This window comes from Aulonocara stuartgranti (genome assembly GCF_965226115.1).
Source record: "Aulonocara stuartgranti genome assembly, chromosome: 20".
Classification (NCBI taxonomy): Eukaryota; Metazoa; Chordata; class Actinopteri; order Cichliformes; family Cichlidae; genus Aulonocara; species Aulonocara stuartgranti.
The window spans coordinates 29,524,385-29,544,269 of NC_138956.1; the positions used below are offsets into that span (position 1 = coordinate 29,524,385).

Consider the following 19,885-nt stretch of genomic DNA (forward strand, 5'->3'; position numbering starts at 1 on the left):
CAACATTGTCTTTATCTTGGACAGCATCCGCCTCTCCGACACCACCTTGAGGGAGTCCAGCTCCATCCCCACAACATTGCTGGCCTTACGGATCAGTTTATTAAGTCTGTTGGCATCTGCGACCCTCAGCCTGCTCCCCCAGCATGCAACAGCATAGAGGATCGCACTGGCCACCACAGACTCATAGAAAAAAAGTGCTGAAAGTGCTGTAACTAAGTTTAAGAATATAATCCACCCACTGTTATCATCTTCAATGCCCTGTACCAACATACAGCAGAGCAGCTATCTGAATACTACTCCAACAGAGTCAAAGGAGCTTGCAAAGAAAAGCATCTGGACTTCTTTAAGTTGCTTGAAGACGTTTCACCTCTCATCCGAGAAGCTTCTTCAGTTCTAAGGTCAAATGGTGGAGAGTCCCAGATATAAACCTAGTGGGAGTGACCTCCCACTAGGTTTTTCTGGATGACTGAGAACCTTCACAGACATACTCCAACAGAGGTCGATTATCTTGTTAATAATTTTACCTCCTCACTACGTACGACTCTGGATACTGTAGCTCCGATGAAAACTAAGGTCTCAAATCAGAAGTACCTGACTCTGTGGTATAATTCTCAAACACGTAGCCTAAAGCAGAGGACTCTTAAGCTGGAGAGGAAATGGCGTGTCACAAATTTAGAAGATCATCATTTAGCCTGGAGAAATAGTTTGTTGCTTTATAAGAAAGCCCTCCGTAAAGCCAAAACATCTTACTATTCGTCACTGATTGAAGAAAATAAGAACAACCCTAGGTTTCTCTTCAGCACTGTAGCCAGGCTGACAAAAAGTCAGAGCTCTATTGAGCCAACCATCCCTTTAACGTTAACTAGTAATGACTTCATGAACTTCTTCGCAAATAAAAATCTTATCATTAGAGAAAAAATTACCAATAATCATCCCACAGATGTAATATTATCTACAGCTACTGTTAGTACCATTGATGTTAAGTTAGACTCTTTTTCTCCAATTGATCTTTCTGAGTTAACTTCAATAATTACTTCCTCCAAACCATCAACATGTCTTTTAGACCCCATTCCTACAAAACTGCTCGAAGAAGTCCTGCCATTAATTAATTCTTCGATCTTAAATATGATCAACCTATCTCTAATAATCGGCTACGTACCACAGGCCTTCAAGGTGGTTGTAGTCAAACCTTTACTCAAAAAGCCATCTCAAGACCCAGCAGTGTTAGCTAATTATATGCCAATCTCCAACCTTCCTTTCATATCAAAAATCCTTGAAAGAGTAGTTGTCAAACAGCTCTCATCTGCAGAGGAATGGTTTATTTGAAGACTTTCAGTCAAATTTCCAAACTCATCATAGTACAACAATCACATTAGTGAAGGTTACAAATGATCTTCTTATGGCCTCTGACAGTGGACTCATCTCTGTGCTGGTCCTGCTAGACCTTAGTGCAGCATTCGATACTGTTGACCATAATATCCTATTAGAGCGATTAGAACATGCTCAATCAATCAATCAATCAATCAATCAATCAATCAATGAATCAAAGCTTTATTCGCCACATGCAGGTTGCCCTGCAGTGAAATGGGAACCCCCCCCCCCCCCCGACCTTACAGACACAACACAGACATTACATGGGGATACAAGTCGGAGATCGGTAGCGTTACAGAAAAACACTGAAATATACACAACAATGGGAAAGTACAAGAGGAAAAAAAGAGACCTCTACTCATGCTGTGCTTCTATGGTAGGACAGCATGAGAACAGGAAACAAAAAAACTCCCCTGCACAAAAAGCACATAAATGTCCACAGCACAACTTTGTGAAAGACATGACAAGCCACAGGATTGGGTAGGGGGGTGAGGAGTAATACAAAGCGAACACAGCAGCCGCCCTGCACAGCGCGGCACACAGACCCACCATGTTCCCCCGCAGGAAACAAGCATCGAAGGCATTTGTGTGTGCGTGTCCAGAGTTCAGCTGAGACAGTGTCCTCCCCCCTATCAGGCTAAGTAAACAGTCTGCCAGCCAACCCAGGTGGCCTTGCATGGGGTGGGAAGAATAGTCAACACACAGTCGTTATCTGGGAGTTTTTGTTCGGCTCCAGCCTTGGGCCCGCAGCTGGCGCCTAGGTATCCGCGTGTTGATGTTGTTGATTTTTCTTTTATGCGAGCAGCTCAGGAGAATTTCAAAGCTGTTCTTTAACACTCCGACACTGGTCTCTATATCTCCCGTTGGAGAACCGCGAGCCTCCCCATGATGGTATCAAACTTCCATTCCGTGGTGTTGTCATTCTTTTAATTCTGAGACCCCACAACTGCAGTGAGCCGTTCTGCGATGTGATCCAACTTTCGCTCAAGGGTGTCATTTTGAGCAGGCCTCTCTTTGATGTATCCCAATATACGCTCAATGGTGTTATTTTGAGTCTTCATGGCAGCTGTAAGCGTCTCCAAGGTGTTAGCCATGCTGCTTTCGTTGTGAGAAGTCGCGCCTCGTCCCATCGTTTCAATCCCAGCGGGCAGCCTTGGGGGGGTTTGAACAGCCGGTTCCGCTCTCTTAATTCTCCGATAAGCCAGGGCCAAGACAGCTCCGATCAGCAAGAACCCTGTTATCATGGTTCCGAATAGGTAGATATCTTCAGCGTCCTTGATCGACAGTCCCACCAGGCACATGATCCTCCATTTCTGCCACCCGTCCATCGTGTATCCGGCAGGGAAAGTCCCTCCAGGGCACTCGGGCTCTCCCGAGCCCAGACTTCTCGTTGAGAAAAGGGTGTCAATAGCATTCAGAGACCAGTTGATCAAATCCATAATTCTCTTTTAGGTTTTAGAGAACGACAGTGAGAGACTGTTCGAGGGAAAGTAATACACACGAGACAGGACAAGGACACAAGAGGCTAAGCAGGGAAGATAAGCGGAAGGAGGAGAGGAGAAAAAGTGCGACCGCCTTCGACGAGAGCCAAACATGCTGTAGGTATTACAGGTACCGTGCTGCAGTGGTTTGTATCATATCTATCTAATAGACTCCAATTTCAAGGTTCAAGGTTCTTTATTTGTCACATGCATAGTTATACAAGCATAACACACAGTGAACTGAGGTTAATTATGGAGTTCCACAGGGTTCAGTGCTAGGACCAATTCTGTTTACACTATACATGCCTCCCCTATGCAGCATCATTAGAAGACACAGCATGAATTTTCACTGCTATGCAGATGACACCCAGCTCTATCTATTAAGCCAGATAACACACACCAATTAGTTAAACTGCAGGAATGTCTTAAAGACATAAAGACCTGGATGGCTGCTAACTTTCTGCTTCTTAATTCAGATAAAACTGAGGTTATTGTACTCGGCCATGAAATATGGTATCTAATATGGTATCTGGTATCCTGCGCGGACCAACTGTGTGGGGTGATGGAGCACCTCTTCAACCTGAGCCTGAGGTTGGGAAGAGTCCCACAGCTCTGGAAAACCTCCTGTGTTGTACCAGTGCCAAAGACTTCACGCCCCAAGGACCTCAACAGCTACAGGCCGGTGGCTCTGACATCCCACCTGATGAAGACCCTGGAGCGGTTGGTCCTGGCTCAGCTTCGGCGCCTAACAAGCTCATCACTGGACCCACTTCAGTTTGCCTACCAGCCTGGCATTGGAGCGGATGATGCCGTCATTCACCTCCTACATCGTTCCCTCGCTCACCTGGAGACCGCTGGAAGCACTGTGAGAATCATGTTCTTTGATTTCTCCAGTGCCTTCAACACTATTCTTCCCTCGGTTCTGAAGGACAAGCTGGAGAACTCTGGAGTGGACCATCACCTCACTACCTGGATTTTGGACTACCTCACCGACCGACCACAGTATGTGAGGACTCAGGGCTGTGTGTCGGACAGGGTCGTCTGCAGTACGGGGGCCCCACAGGGAACGGTTCTGGCTCCGTTCCTCTTCACCATCTACACTGCAGACTTCTCCCACAATTCCACCCAGTGCTTCCTGCAGAAGTTCTCTGATGACTCTGCAATAGTCGGCCTCATCACTGATGGGGACGACAAGGAGTACAGAGGACTGACTCAAGACTTTGTGGACTGGTGCCAGCTGAACTACCTCCAGATCAACGCCAGTAAAACCAAGGAGCTGGTGGTAGACTTCCGCAGGCACAAGCATTCTCCACTGCAACCACTGAACATCCAGGGTATGGACATTGAGGCTGTGGACAGCTACAGGTACCTTGGTGTTCATCTGAACAACAGACTGGACTGGACTCATAACTCAGACGCCCTCTACAGGAAAGGGCAGAGCAGGTTGTACCTGCTGCGGAGACTCAGGTCGTTTGGGGTGGAGGGCCCACTCCTGAAGACCTTCTATGACTCTGTGGTGGCTTCTGCTATCTTTTATGGTGTGGTCTGCTGGGGCGGCAGCATCTCTGCTGGGGACAGGAAGAGACTGAACAGGGTGATCCGAAGGGCCAGCTCTGTTCTAGGATGCCCTCTGGACCCAGTGGAGGTGGTGAGTGACAGGAGAATGGCGGCTAAGCTGTCATCCCTGTTGGACAACGTCTCCCACCCCATGCAGCAGACTGTGACAGCACTGAGCAGCTCCTTCAGTGGGAGACTGCGGCACCCACGGTGTGGGACGGAGAGATTTCGCAGGTCTTTCCTCCCCACTGCTGTCAGACTCCACAACAAAGACTTTAACTGAACAAACACACACATCCACACATGTGCAATAACACTAAGTGCAATAATCTTTTCTGGCATCGTTGTATTTTTACTCAGTTGTATATAGCATTCGTATTCTATTTTTATCTTATTGTATATTTTTATTCTATTTTATTCTACTGTATATAGTATATTATTTTATTCTATTCTGTACAGCTGTGTACTGTATTTATTCTTATTGTATTCTAATTTTTGCGTCATAACTTTTGCACTGTCCACTTCCTGCTGTGACAAAACAAATTTCCCACGTGTGGGACTAATAAAGGTTATCTTATCTTATCTTATCTTAACCAGATTCTTACTCTGGATGGCATTACCTTGGCCTCCAGTAATGCTGTGAGGAACCTTGGAGTCATTTTTGACCAGGACATGTCCTTCAACGCACATATTAAACAAATATGTAAGACTGCGTTCTTCCATATGCGCAACATCTCTAAAGTTAGAAATATCCTGTCTCAGAGTGACGCTGAAAAACTAGTTCATGCATTTATTACTTCCAGGTTGGACTACTGCAATTCATTATTATCAGGATGTCCTGAAAATTCCCTGAAAAGCCTTCAGTTAATCCAAAATGCTGCAGCAAGAGTACTGACAGGGACTAGAAAGAGAGAGCATATTTTTCTTGTCTTCATTGGCTCCCTGTTAATTTGAATCAAGAAAATCCTACTTATTACATGTGAGTGCTCAAATGATCAGGCCCCATTTTATAATAAAGACCTATTAGTACTGCATAGAGATGGACCGATCCGATATTACGTATCGGTATCGGTCCGATACTGACCTAAATTACTGGATCAGATATCGGAGAAAAATAAAAAATGTAATCCGATCCATTAAATATCACGAAAGCACCTCACAAAACTTGCAACATGCCGTAACTCACCTCAGAACGTTAGCACGTCGGAGCAGTATGCATCACGTGACAGAGCGGCTGTGGCATGTCGGTCTGGATAGCATGTGGAGCTTCGCTAGCAACCCGGCATTTCATCTCCGACAAAGTTACCCCCGAGAGAAGTAAAGCAATTGTGTAAGTCCATCTCTGAATGTTTGTAAAGCATTCCTGCGTTAAGCTTACCAAACGATATATGGAGCGACTGCCTCTTCTGGCTGCTACTTCAATCATGAAACTGCTTAATGATCAGCTGATCGGCTTTTCTGTCGCTAGTCCGTGTCTCTGGTTTGTTTTTGGCCCACTTTGCACCAGAAAGAGGAAACCAGCGGCTGAACAACAGCAGCACGTTTAAGCTTGATCAGCTGTTGTTAGAATGTATTTAATATTACTTTCTACTCAAGGATCTTTTTCTACGTAGCTGACGGCTGGTAACTGTGCAGGGGCGGATCTAGCAAAGTTGAGCCAGGGGGGCCGATAGGGCATTAACAGGGAAAAGGGGGCACAAAGACATACTTTTCTTTCTTATTCTCATTTAAAATGTCTAGCTTTTAATAAATAATTATCCGAATCTTACACCCAAAGTTTTAATTTGATGTAAAATGAATAGAAGTCAATTACTGTATATAGTAACTATTAAGTCTAATATATATACCCTAGTAAGCTATAGTACTTTTTCCTTTGGGAAGGTACCATCTGTGCAGTCTGCAATTTTGTTGAAGAAAGATGTTGAATCTATTTAATATTTCTTGAAAAATAATTGATTTCTGTGCATTTTTTTTCCACACTGCATCAAATTAAGGTTGATTACGTTGATTAAGCATCATGAGGTGGAGCGTGAGGGGTGGTTCCCTATTTTTTATTTATTTATTTTTGTTGTTGCTGGGAGTTGGAACCCTATTAGTTAGGTTGCTTAATATTTACGCTAAGTACTCTTTAAAATACCAGAATAGGGAGGATGGTGTAGGTTTAAGTTTATTAGATTGATCAGTATTGCTGAACTATGAAATATTTTTTTTTTGCATATAGGTATAACAGAATAGCTTTAGTGTAGTTGTTGTTTTATACTTGAGTATGAACTTATACAAAATGCAGCAAGATATTTAAAAAAAAAACAGTTTTGTTGATTAAAAAACACTATATCGGATTCATATCGGTATCGGCAGATATCCAAATTTATGATATCGGTATCGGACATAAAAAAGTGGTATCGTGCCATCTCTAGTACTGCATCAGCCCAACAGAGAACTTTGCTCTCACACTGCTGGATTACTTGTGGTGATAGGGTATTTAGAAGTAGAATGGGAGGCAGAGCCTTCAGCTTTCAGACACCCCTCTACTTTTACAATTGGTCTTAAAATAGTTAGGGCTGGATCAGCTTTCTGGGAATCCTCCTTTACTTATGTTGCATTAGGCTGCTTGGGGCTTCCATGATGCACTGAGTGTTTTTTTTTTTCACTAACCCATTTTACTCGCTATGTGTTTAGATACCATGCTGCATTTAATCATTAGTTATTATTAGTCTCTGTCTCTCTTCCACTGTGTCTTTTGTCCTGTCTTCCTCCCATCACTTCCAACCAGTACCTCCCTGAGACTAGTTCTGCCAGAGATTTCTTCCTGATAAAACAGAGTTTTTCCTTTTTCTCCTTCATCTGATTGTTGGTGTTTTCTCTGTATTATAGTGGAGTCTTTACCTTATAACATAAAGGGTCTTGAGGTGGCAGTTGTTGTGATTTGGAGCTATATGGATAATATAGAATTGAACCAAAATGAACGAGAACTCCAACCATGGTGTGTTGTTCAGCAGTTTGTCCACCAGATGGCTCTCTGCAACCTCCCAGCAGACATCCATACTTTCCAACTCTACAACAGGTTTTTGGGACGCCACAGACATAACAAGCAGCTGATGAGAGCACAACTACATCCAACAAATGTTAGTGGGTGGCTGTAGCTCAGGTGGTGGAGCAGGTCACCTACTAACCAGAAGGTTGGTGGTTTGATCCCAGTCTGCATGTCAAATATCCTTGGGTAACAGAATGAATGTGTGTGAGTGTTAGACAGAAAGCACTTAGTAACAACCTAGAGAAAAGTGCTTTAAATGTGTGAATTAGGCAAGTTGTGTAGAGTGCTCAGAGTACAAATGCACTAAATAAGAACCAGTCCATTTAAGGAAAGTTATTTAATATTTGTTTTTGTATGTAGAAGAAAAGAAAATCAGTTAATATTTCACAGATTGTAGTAAAACATTAACATGTGTTAATAGACCTCTCTGCATTGAATCGTACTTGTTATTAACCTCTGTCTCTCTTCCACAGCATGTCTTTATCCTGTTTTCCTTCTCTCACCCCAACCGGTCACAGCAGATGGCCCCGCCCCTCCCTGAACCTGGTTCTGCCGGAGGTTTCTTCCTGTTAAAAGGGAGTTTTTCCTTCCCACTGTCGCCAAAGTGCTTGCTGATAGGGGGTCATATGGTTGTTGGGTTTTTTCTCAGAATGTATTATAGTAGGATCTTCCTTACAATATAAAGCGCCTTGAGGCGACTGTTGTTGTAATTTGGCACTGTATAAGTAAAATTGAATTGAATTGAATTGATTTTTAGTATATGCACATAATCAGTCAAAAGCCAAGCTGAGGCAGTAAGTTTTAAGTTTGTTTAAACATTTCAGCACTTCTGGCTGCTCTCAGGGCCTCCAGCAGACAGTTCTAGAAGCTCAGGATAAAAGCTTAAAGCTGCCTCTAAGGCTTTTTCTTCTTTATGTTGGAATGTGGAGCAGATTTGTGCTAGAGCCAAACAGGTTCAGATGTGAGCAAAATGTATTTTGGTGATAGACCCCACATAACAGGTTTAACGGTTGATCGGTCAAGTCCAAAACAAAGTTAACGATATGAATTTAAGAAGAAGAATAGAGAGCGACAAACACGTCAGTTGTTTGCTCTCTTTTTTAACCTTGACAGTATGTTGTGTCCAGGTGTGGATGACTTTTGAGGACATCATGGCGATCGGGGCGGGGCGATCGTGGCTCAAGAGTTGGGAGTTCGCCTTGTAATTGGAAGGTTGCCGGTTCGAGCCCCGGCTTGGACAGTCTCGGTCGTTGTGTCCTTGGGCAAGACACTTCACCCATTGCCTACTGGTGGTGGTCAGAGGGCCCGGTGGCGCCAGTGTCCAGCAGCCTCGCCTCTGTCAGTGCGCCCCAGGTTGGCTGTGGCTACAATGTAGCTTACCATCACCAGTGTGTGAATGGGTAGATGACTGGATGTGTAAAGTGCTTTGGGGTCCTTAGGGACTAGTAAAGCACTATACAAATACAGGCCATTTACCATTCAGAGACCCGATCATCTCGGCTCCAAAAGCTGGAGCTGCAGTGAGTTTGAGCGTTATGATGACCCGTGTGACTGTGAGGCTGCTCCTCCAACCCACAGCAGCAGCAAGATAAGTCATTACAAAAAAACTATCAATATGCTTACTCTGAAAACCGCATGTGAAGTCATTTAAAAAGTCTTCACTAAAGAAATAAAGTAGATTTAATATATTTTGGATCACAGAAGGCGCTGTAAAAACAGCATTCATGTTTTATTGTGGTTGGAGTTAAGAATATTTTACAAGTGCAAAATGATGAACTGAAAGAGAGAAACTGCAGAGTTGGTCATAATTCTCTTTATTTTTTTCATTATAGGCAGATTCAACCTTTGTGGAAAAAGTCCAGCAGTGTCAGGATTAGCTTTAAACGATTCATAGTTTTTCAGCCCAAAAATCACTTTGCTAAGGAATAACTACATCTGTTTTAAACTTCTGTGTGAATCAACCCGAGAATGATGAAAAGAGGAAGTGATTTATTTCTGGCAGTCCCTCACCATGTCAGCACTTCTGTCTTCTGCTTTTGTCACCATGTGCTGTAACTTGCTGTTGGACTTTCGCCGCTCAGTGTTTTGAAAAGGGTAAAATGTAACTTGAGTAATTTGACTTGGTTAGTGGGGAGAATTTGTAAAGTTCGGAATATTGAATAAGGAGTTCATCAGCTGGGTCAACACAACACGGAATCTCTTTACTTTGGATAAATAAAGTGGTTTGTGTGAACAGAAGGTAGGTGTCTTAAAACTATATACAAAGGAAATATGAACAATTGCTAGAGACAGATATTATGATTAACTTTCTCTTAGAGAATATATGCAACAATAAATCTTAATGTTATGCTTTTTTATTAGATTTGTCAGTCCATGTTTTAAGATGTTAAAGTTCATGTGTGTCTGTAGTTTCTTGCCAAGCCAAGTTTAGATCTCAGTTTCACATACATTTCCTTCATTGTAAATGTGTTTCTTTAGAGTGATGGCCCTCTACCCTCACATTAAAGTCACTTTCATTTAGTTAGATATAACAGTTTCCCACATGAACCACAGTCATTTATCTGCCAAATGGAAGGTTTGTGATTTGATCCCTAAAACAAAGTGTTGAAAACATACAAAATAATGCATCATCACTGTGTGTGTGATCCATCGACTGTCTGAATGTGGCTTCTAATATTAAAGAAAATCCCAAATAAATTCAAACTTGTACATTCGCTCAGGATGAATGTATGTAAACTTCTGACAACTACTGTATGTGCAGAAGTATTGATCAGATGTGTATAAAACTTTGCAAAAACATCAATATTGTTAAGTTTATTTAACAAAGACCTAGGCAGCGGTTCATTTTCTGGGTATGTGGGAAACCTACTAACATGTGTCTTTAACTGAACTTCTTGTCGTATTGTGTTGTGTTTATTGATATGAGTTGTCAGGCGTGTCAAAGTTAAACTAATGCTGTGTCTCTGCCTCCTGATGTTCAACTGTCAGCTGCCTGCAGATGTGCCGGGGCTCAAAGACCTTTGTGCTGTCACCAGGAGAGAGCTGGCTTTGTGTATCAGTATGCCTCTTTTTGCCCACATCAGACAGACCTGTGACACTAAGGTAGTGCTAGTCACTTCAGCTGTTTGTCTCTTCCATCTTTGAACAAACTACTTTTTACTCTGACTGTTAATCAGATAATCTTAAATGACTTCAGATAGATATGGTTTTATTTTGCTTTTGCCAGAAATGAAATAAACCCCAATAGTATTTTGATACAATACAAGTGGTTTAATTTTTTCAGATTTGAATTTGAAGTAACCATGGTTACACATCTGTTCTTGTATTCCAGGTTCAGTAATTGATGAAAGCAGCAAGAAACGGTACCAAGGAGGGTTTAGGAAGGAGAAAGTTAGCAATGATTCGCAAAGTGTCATTCCTACAGAGAAAAGACTCTACAGGTATAGAATTGGAGCTGGGATTAATCCTTAAATAATTCATTAATAATTAAAAATGAAAATTATAACGTTCTTTAAAAAGTTTTTGGCCTGAGTTGCAAGTTTTCCAAGATTCAAGTCTATGATGTTCATTTTGTAAATAATGGGCCTATTTGAGTCATGATTTAGAGTGTTGCTACCTTGTAACTGATAACTTGCTACCTTATGTACAAACGTCCTCTGTCACAGCCAGCCCATTACCAGTCACTTTTGGATCCAACACCAAGGGTGCCAAACCGAGGGTGCAAACAATAGTTAAAAAAACAGCTGATGTCACCATTACTATTTTTACTTTTGTACAGGGTACGGCAGAAACCTGTCAACATTCTTTTTAACATTTAGCATATAAAATAATAAAAATTATAATTACATGCCTTTGGAAATTCATGTCCGGGGTTCAATTCCCAACCAGGGCTTCTGCATCCGGTAAGGATTCCTAGGCTAGACCCCTCATGCTAATGTACCCTATCTCAGATATGAGTGGGAAAGAGATAGCTGAAGCCAGACAAGAAGCTGACTGCACTCCATGAGCCTCTGACAGCACCAACGAACCAGGTGCTGAAAGGTGAGAGACACCCGGATTGGCTTACTGAAGGTTGGACAGTCCTGATCCCCAGAAGGAACAGCTCCCATCAAATTACCGGCAGAAAACCTGCCTCAATACCACATGGAACCATTGTGGAAGAACAGGCCACTGCACGGTATGTACCCCTGGCAGGAGGTGGCTGACATCCAGAAATCCTACCAGTGGCTGAACAAAGCTGGACTGAAAGACAGCACAGAGGCACTAATCATGGCAGCGCAGGAACAAGCTCTGAGCACAAGATCCATAGAGGTTGGGGTCTATCACACCAGGCAAGACCCCAGGTGCAGGCTGTGTAAAGATGCGCCTGACACAATCCAGCACATAACAGCAGGGTGCAAGATACAAGCAGGCAGGGCTAGTGGCCGGCATACCAAGTGCTAGCAACATCAGAACGGAGGAACATGAAAAGCTGGGGAGGTACCAAGGACTCAGAGAAGAACTTAAGATTTGAAGGATGAAGGCAACAGTGATCCCAGTGGTAATTGGAGCACTTTGTGCAGTGACCAAGTGCAAGTGGCTCCAGCAGATCCCAGGAACAGCATCTGAGATCTCTGTCCAGAGCGCAGTCCTAGGAACAGCTAAGATACTGAGCAGGACCCTCCAGCTTCCAGGCCTCTCGTTAAAGATCCGAGTTTGAAGGATAAAGACCGCCTGCAGGGGCGAGGGGGGAATTTAGAAAAGTGACTACACATGTGTGTATGTAAGTGTGTGAGATTTATAATAATAAAATGCTCTTTATATGAATAACATATTCAGTTACAGTGATGGAAAAGAAGACAGTAGTTAATAAATGAGCCAGGAAAGGCAGTAAATGACTTGTGATGCAAACACTCTCTGGTTGTTTGATTTTGCAGGTGATGGAAAAGATGATGCCGGTTACATAGATGTGTTTTTGTGTGAGGTAAAACACCCTCCACCACAACTCTGCCCCATGCCAGAGGGACTCAGCAGTCAGCAGGTGTGCATGTCAGCATATGTTCACTAATCTGTATTTCTGCTGACTTATTAAAGGCTGCACTGATGAAATTGGATTTTCCTGTGATGCTCTGATGTCAGTTCTCCATATATTGATCACTTTATTAGTTGAATGAACACAACCTAAAATCACCCACATAGGAACATTGTTACTGTTTTCTGTCTTTCACATGAAGTCTGTATTTGATCTTATGGTGGCTGACTATTGTCTACAGCTGAGGACAGAATTAAAACACAACAAGGATTTTTTTGGGGAAAATTCCTATGTATTGTGTAGGGGCATTTCTTCACCAGGAGTGATGTATGTTTTAGGCTGCTGTCCATGACACCAACCTAAAACAACTTGGAAGACAAAGCGATGAAACAGTTTTGCTGCTGACTGGTTGATGTTTTCTCTCAAAATCTTCACGTACCCTTCTTTCTTCACGATTCCTTTCACCTTGATGAGATTCATGTCCAGATGCACCAAAACATCTCCACAAATACCCATCACTGTGCTTCATCTTTCCCCAAACATAAGCAGCATCTTTGTGGCCAAAGAGCTCTAGTTCTGTCTTATCTGACTAAAGGATGCACTTCCAGTATGCATAATCTTTCTCCAGGTTGTCCTTGGCATACTTGAGTCTGGCTTGACAGTGTCTCTTCTGCAGAAGTAGAGTTTTTCTTGGCCTGAAATCATGCAGCCCATGTTTATGCAGAATTTAGTGTTTACCTTCTTTTCTTCTGTAAGAATACGCCTCACGTTCAGGGGTCTTTGGACACATCTCTCACTAGTTTTCTTCCCAGAGTCTTTCAAGTCTTTCGCTTCCTACCTCTACCAGGCTGGTTCTGTACTGTAGGGCTATCTTTGACATTTTTGATACTTCACACTTGGAGACGCTGAGATGATTTTGCATATCCATCTCCTGCTTTGTGAGCATCAACAATTGTTTTTCTCAAGTCTAAGCAGAGTTCTTTTGTTTTTGCCATGAGGCTTTCTCAGGTGACAGCTCAAACCCTGCTGATTTTTTTTTCTAAAATAATTGTTATTGAGTGCAAAAAAACATTTTTTGCTTTAAAAAAAACCTAGTAGATTTAGAAATGCTATGTTGAAAATCCCTTGCTCTCTTTAAACACATAGGGGTCTAGTAATTTAGTCCTCATCCTTTAGTCGTCACCCTGCCAGGTGGGATCAAGACGACGTAGGAGCTCCAAATTAATACCATAGGTGTATCTATTAAAAATCTCAGGCGAGTTTGAATGTCAATGACCTCGATCTTAAGGTCACAATAAGTTTTCTGCTAATCGTATGAATGAAATAATAAGGCATGGTAGATATCATAGATGTGTCATACATGTGTTTAGTTGGAGGCTGAGTTTCAGTGCCAGGTGCTTCTGTGTTATTCCATGACATATTCAACACATAAAAGGAATTCATGCCAAGTAGTGAACTTGTGGTAGCTACTTACAGTAAAACGTTATTATTCTATCAACAACAGATGATTATCCTCAAAAAGACTTTGAAAAAGACCTGATTTCACAACTGTGACCCTAACCTAATGGAGATTTGTGTATGGACTGGTAAATGTATGGCACTTTTCTGCTCTAACTGAGCACTTAAAGTGTTTTTTTTTTACTACAGGTCACATTCATAGTTTTCTAGTTTTCACACACACACACACACAGTTGCACAGTTACTGATTGATGCATCAGTAACTGTCACTTGCCCAAGGACATTGCAATAGTGTATTGAGGCAGCTTGGCATATAGTTACCAACTACTCTATGCTACTGAGCCACAGCCACCTACACTAACTGCAAGGTCAAAGTTATTTAAGCATTCTTAACATGATCATGTTTTCTAGGATGTTTAAAACAAATAATTTAACATGAACTACTTCAAATAAATATCAAACAACTGTGGCTGAAGTTTAAGAAATTTTGTCCTCCCTGTTGTTCCATATTTCTGCATTCGTCTTGACTCATCATCTACAACTTTTCTAAAACTGAAACTGTTTGCGCATGTTTTTATTGTTAATATTTACGGTCATTGGTTTGCTGGATCCATTTCACTTATTGGTGCTTCGTTCAGGTTGTCAGACGTCTCATCCTCAGATCCATTGTGCAAAGTGAGAGCAGCTACTTGGACTCTCTCAAACGTATCCTTCAGGTGAGACACGTTTCTCTTCAGGTGTTGTCAGTGTGGAACTCAGTCACGAATTTTATATTTTTTATATTATATCCAAATTTTGCATTTTAATATAAAGGTTAATTATAAATGTTCAGTGTTCATCTGAGCACTTTGGGGAACTCACTCTAAAACTTTAATTACTTTATACTTAAGCAGAAAAAACTTCAGCCATCAGAAATATGACATCCCAATTTCTAATATTTAACATTGTGGGTCATTATTTAGCAGATGAATTCATCATGGATATCAAAATGCAAAGTATACAGTTTAAGCACTGTTTGGGTAACCTAACAGAACCATAACCACAGATATGCAGTATACCAGACTGGTCTGTCTTTGTCCTTCAGGAGTACCAGAAGCCTTTGCTGGAGACACAGTCTGTGATTTTAAACCCAAAGAAGGTGCGTCAGATCTTTCACCGCCTGCACGAGATCTATCAGTGTCACTGCATGTTCCAGATTGCCCTTGCATCCCGCGTGGCCGAGTGGGATCAAAGTGAAAAGATAGGAGACTTGTTTGTGGCTTCGGTCAGTTGACATTTTCTTCCTAATTTCTCTTTTTAATTTCTGTCATCCTTCACCTTTAAGTGAAGTGTCCATCATCACACTACTAAAGTCTCTTTCAAGTCATTTAAACTCCACACAACCTGCTCATAACATCGTTTTTGTAAAGCTGAAGTCTCTGATTCTAAGCCGAGGTAATCTCAGTGATGTATTAGGCATAGGGGTTGTCAGACCATCATGGCTGTGCTATTTCCTGATTTTAGTGACATAATATTATTATCTGATAGATGCCTCTCTGCCTGACAGGCATACTGAAATATAGAAGGTGAAAGCATTTATGGAGCAAGATTGTGGTCAAAAGTTTAATTAATTTGAAAAAGTTATTTGAAAGTGAAATTCTACGTTTTCATGTTTTAAAAGAAAGTGAAAAAAACATAAACTGTTTTATTTTAAATAAACTATTCGTTTTAATGCAAGTATTTTTTTCCAATTTATTTTTAGCTTTAAATTCACTTTTCTTTGTTTCAAATCTCATTTGATCTCATCCAGTTTCAGACCCTTTTTTCAGTTTCCCTAATTTTGTGTTGTGAGCGTGTATCAAAAGGGAGAAGCAGAATGTAGACTAATGACTGACATCTCCTGTTGTCATGGTTAGCACTGTGTGACAGGCAGAGGTCGGACCCAAATGCAGGACGTGTAACACAAAGTGATGAATGAAAGGAGGCAGCTTTACTGCTGTAAAGTTAGAAAAATTGAACATAATGAACACAAGATGATAGACTGTCAAAATAAAACAGGAAACACTCTGAGACACAGACTAAGACACACAGGCTTGACACTGGCGACCAGGGGAGAAACAGACATGAGAAAATAGTCGACTAGGGAGACAGAAAAGGAAGACCTAACACGGACATAGCAGATAAACGAACATGAAGACAAGGGTAACTAAATGAGAAACATGGAACACAGGGGAAGCACAGTAACATACAACTACACACAAAAAAATAAATATAACACAAGGCGAAAACTAAGAGAACCAGAAATACCAGTGATTAAACTAGTAACCTAAACAATGCCAGATAAAGCCTAAGGAACATAGAAACACTGGGTCACAGACCAGGACCATGACAGCTGTGACACTAAAACTAAAAGTCAGTTTAAGGGGATCACTTTTATGCTGTCCCTGGATGCAGCAGTGAGTTTTATGTTAAGAAACTGAGGCTATGCTGTCCACTTTTACTGTCTGACTCTTTAGCAGTAAGTGGCTGTTTGCCTAACTGCACTCAAATGGGGAAAATCCACCCGTTAGCCGTAATGTTCTGTTTTGTAAAGCACTTTATAAATAAGAACAGTCATTTTCAAATAACTTTTTCAAATGAATAAAACTTTTGACCCTGACTTAGCTCCATAGTGAGTCAGTCTGTTAGAGTGGGAGCTCCGTGTTTCAGAGGGCAGTCAGAATAACCTATGATGGCTAATGGTTTGACAAAAATATTGACTCGTCAACCATTTATTTACTTTGTAGTTCCACATGTTGAATTACTGTGAATCTTATCATACAAATATTGTGGCGAAGCAGAGTCCTTATGTCACAATGTTTCCTTCACAGTTTTCAAAGTCCATGGTTCTGAACGTGTATAGTGACTACATCAATAACTTCACCAGCGCCATGGCTCTTATCAAGAAGGCCTGCTTGTCAAAACCTGCTTTCTTGGACTTTCTTAAGGTGCTCACACTGCACATTTACACCACATTGTCAAATGTGACAAATGACAAACGGAACCGATTACATGTTCCCTCCCTTCAGGGGAGAACTAAGAAGAGTAGGATTGTTAACTGGATTTAAAATCAAATTATACCAAATGATAAACAAGTGTGACCTTTTTAAAAGTGCAGTTTAAATGAAAATAATGTGAAAAGCTGTAAAGTGAAAAGGGTGGCATGGTGGTGGATGGTTGGTGCATTTGTCACCTTGCAGCTAAATGTTTCCTGGTTTGAATTCGAGATGAGGCCTTTCTGTGAGGAGTTTGAAGGTTATCCATGTGCTTGTGTGGGTTTTTGCCAGGTATTCCCATTTCCTTCCGCAGTGCAAAGACATAGACTTAAGGTTAACTGGTGATCATGAATTGGCCATGAGAGTGAGACAGATGAATAAAGTCTTACAGGAATAGCTAAAATGTGACTTGGAGTGGAATCAGCTATGAGTGAGTATAATATCAGAACAGGCTGTGCTGATATGAGGAATTATGGAAATTCTAATGTTTTGTTAAGTTCCCATATCCTGAGAATACATGGTTTATAAGGTTATGAGATTTTTTATGAACTTAGAAGTGTAAAGTTTGAGCTGTGAGCACCTGAAGCCTCTTACTCTCAGCACTGTTCCAGCCTTTTGGCAAGAAGATGGGCTCCCTTACAAGCCAGCAGCAATTTCCCCTTCTTTCTATGTTGAAAGCAAGTAGCTGAAGACCATGACCGCCCACATCCAGAAGTGTAACCCAATATTCATTTTATCCATTGACATTTTAAAAAGTACTTGCATAGTTTTAATATTTGAACCGTCGCCGGGGCTCCAGCACCCTGCCACGGTCCTGGAGGAACATACCACATTCTGGTAAGGTGTCATGCAGACCCTGGTTCTCCCCGTGGCATTGTTGGAGGCAGAGTGGGTGGAGGTTAGATGTGTTCATGGGGATATTCACAATTACCCCACTTGTGCTGCTGCTATTGGAATACAAGGGCAACATGCATAGAGTAAAGGCAGCAGTTTGCTCGCACCTGTCGCATCCCCTAATTCTGGGAACCGATTGGCTGCGATTCACCCCACGGAAGATTTTCCACTGGACTAATCTTGTGATGACACCCTACACTCAACCTTTGACCAAGTGATAGAAATTGATGGTCACTCGGCGCGCCCTGATGATGCGCGGACCGCACTTTGTATTGTTAAATGATAGGCTTTATCGAGTGAGTCGTGACACTTGTACAGAGGAGGAACACACCTAGTTGTTAGTGACTAAGAGCCACCAGGAAATGATTTTCAAGACAGCTCATTATAACTCCATGGCAGGGCATATGAGATATGACAAAACTCTGGAAAGAAGAATGGCCAAATGGCAAAAATAATAAAGGAAGTGAAAAAAGGAAAATGTGCAGATAAATAATAAATGGGAAAGGAACTACTCATTCCAAGATGGCTGCGCACACGGACATGAAAAACATGAAAAACAAACTGGACCAGAAGCTGCAGCTTACCTTTGACTGCTCCTGAGTGGGGAGCATGCTCCCTTACTGCTTGGGTGTTTGATTTGCAAAGGCCACTACTGAGAACAGGAGGGGTAACAAAAGAATCAGTGGCTGCCCTCTGCCGAGGCCATCACCAGCTCCTTCTGTCTCAGGAAATCTAGGGCACTCACAGGTGACCCCAATCCAGGGCACTCACAGGTGACCCCAATCCTGCCCACTGACCCACCAATCTGAGCCATGGTTGGAGTAACCCTCATCACTCAGGCCACACTCACACACAGACTTTACTCAGACCAAGTCCTCTTGCACTACTTCCAAACACTTTGGAACCTGTCCTCTAATGTTTGCCTTTTCTATTGAATGCCTTTCTCTTGTTTTGCATATATTTGCATATGGAGCTTGCAAAGAAAAGCGTCTGGACTTCTTTAAGTTGCTTGAAGACGTTTCACCTCTCATCCGAGAAGCTTCTTCAGTTCTAAGGTCAAATGGTGGAGAGTCCCAGATTTAAACCTAGTGGGAGTATCCCCCCACAGAGGGACAAAAGGACCCCCTGATGATCCTCTAATCGCCTGAGCCAAGGTGTGAAACTGGGTGTGGGTCCCAATCAGCCAGGGTTTCGGGTGAGCTCATTGTGAAACCTGGCCCCACCTTATCATGCGAATTCCTGAGGTCAGCTGGCCCAGGATGTGAGTGGGCATTAAGGCGTCTGGGGAGGGAACTCAAAACTGGATTATAGATGGCAGAGAGTTGGTGTCGTAAACCACCGCCTCTGTTCAAAGATGGTCGCTCACAGTCGCTCACATAGGTGGCTTCTTTCACTCCTCTTTCAAACCATCTGTCCTCTCTGTCCAAAATGTGAACATTGGCATCCTCGAAAGAGTGACCTTTGTCCTTTAGATGCAGATGGACTGCTGAGTCTTGTCCTGTGGAAGTGGCTCTTCTGTGTTGTGCCATGCGCTTGTGAAGTGGCTGTTTGGTCTCTCCAATGTAGAGGTCTGGGCATTCCTCGCTGCACTGCACAGCATACCCCACATTGTTAAGTCTGTGTTTTGGAGTTTTGTCTTTCGGGTGAACCAGTCTTTGTCTGAGCATGTTGCTGGGTCTGAAATGCACCGGGATGTCATGCTTGGAGAAAACTCTCCTGAGTTTTTCTGATACACCGGCTGGGCCATCTGACCTCAGGAATTCGCATGATAAGGTGGGGCCAGGTTTCACAATGAGCTCACCCGAAACCCTGGCTGATTGGGACCCACACCCAGTTTCACACCTTGGCTCAGGCGATTAGAGGATCATCAGGGGGTCCTTTTGTCCCTCTGTGGGGGGATACTCCCACTAGGTTTATATCTGGGACTCCTGACCATTTGAGAGGTGAAACGTCTTCAAGCAACTTAAAGAAGTCCAGACGGTTTTCTTTGCAAGCTCCTTTGACTACAATGACCTGGATGACTGAGAACCTTCACAGATATATTTGCATATATATACCTGTGTGT

General features: G+C 42.3%; 1 protein-coding gene across 8 annotated transcripts in view; it reads left to right on the forward strand.

The window, feature by feature from the left end:
* The first annotated feature begins 5,340 nt into the window (after nt 1–5,340).
* arhgef10lb (Rho guanine nucleotide exchange factor (GEF) 10-like b) overlaps nt 5,341–19,885 on the forward strand; it is a 42,749-nt gene continuing 28,204 nt past the window's right edge. Inside the window, exons 1-8 of one of the 8 annotated variants that reach the window (XM_082518895.1) lie at nt 5,341–5,739; nt 7,409–9,682; nt 10,432–10,545; nt 10,775–10,883; nt 12,360–12,463; nt 14,551–14,628; nt 14,997–15,176; nt 16,762–16,878. In XM_082518895.1, the coding sequence (XP_082375021.1) occupies nt 10,787–10,883; nt 12,360–12,463; nt 14,551–14,628; nt 14,997–15,176; nt 16,762–16,878 (576 nt within the window). In that variant the 5' untranslated portion in view covers nt 5,341–5,739; nt 7,409–9,682; nt 10,432–10,545; nt 10,775–10,786. Of the gene's footprint in view, nt 5,740–7,405; nt 10,546–10,774; nt 10,884–11,331; nt 12,206–12,359; nt 12,464–14,550; nt 14,629–14,996; nt 15,177–16,761; nt 16,879–19,885 lie in introns of those variants that run through there. The other 7 variants (XM_082518894.1, XM_082518896.1, XM_082518897.1 and 4 more) reach the window with 7 other exon arrangements.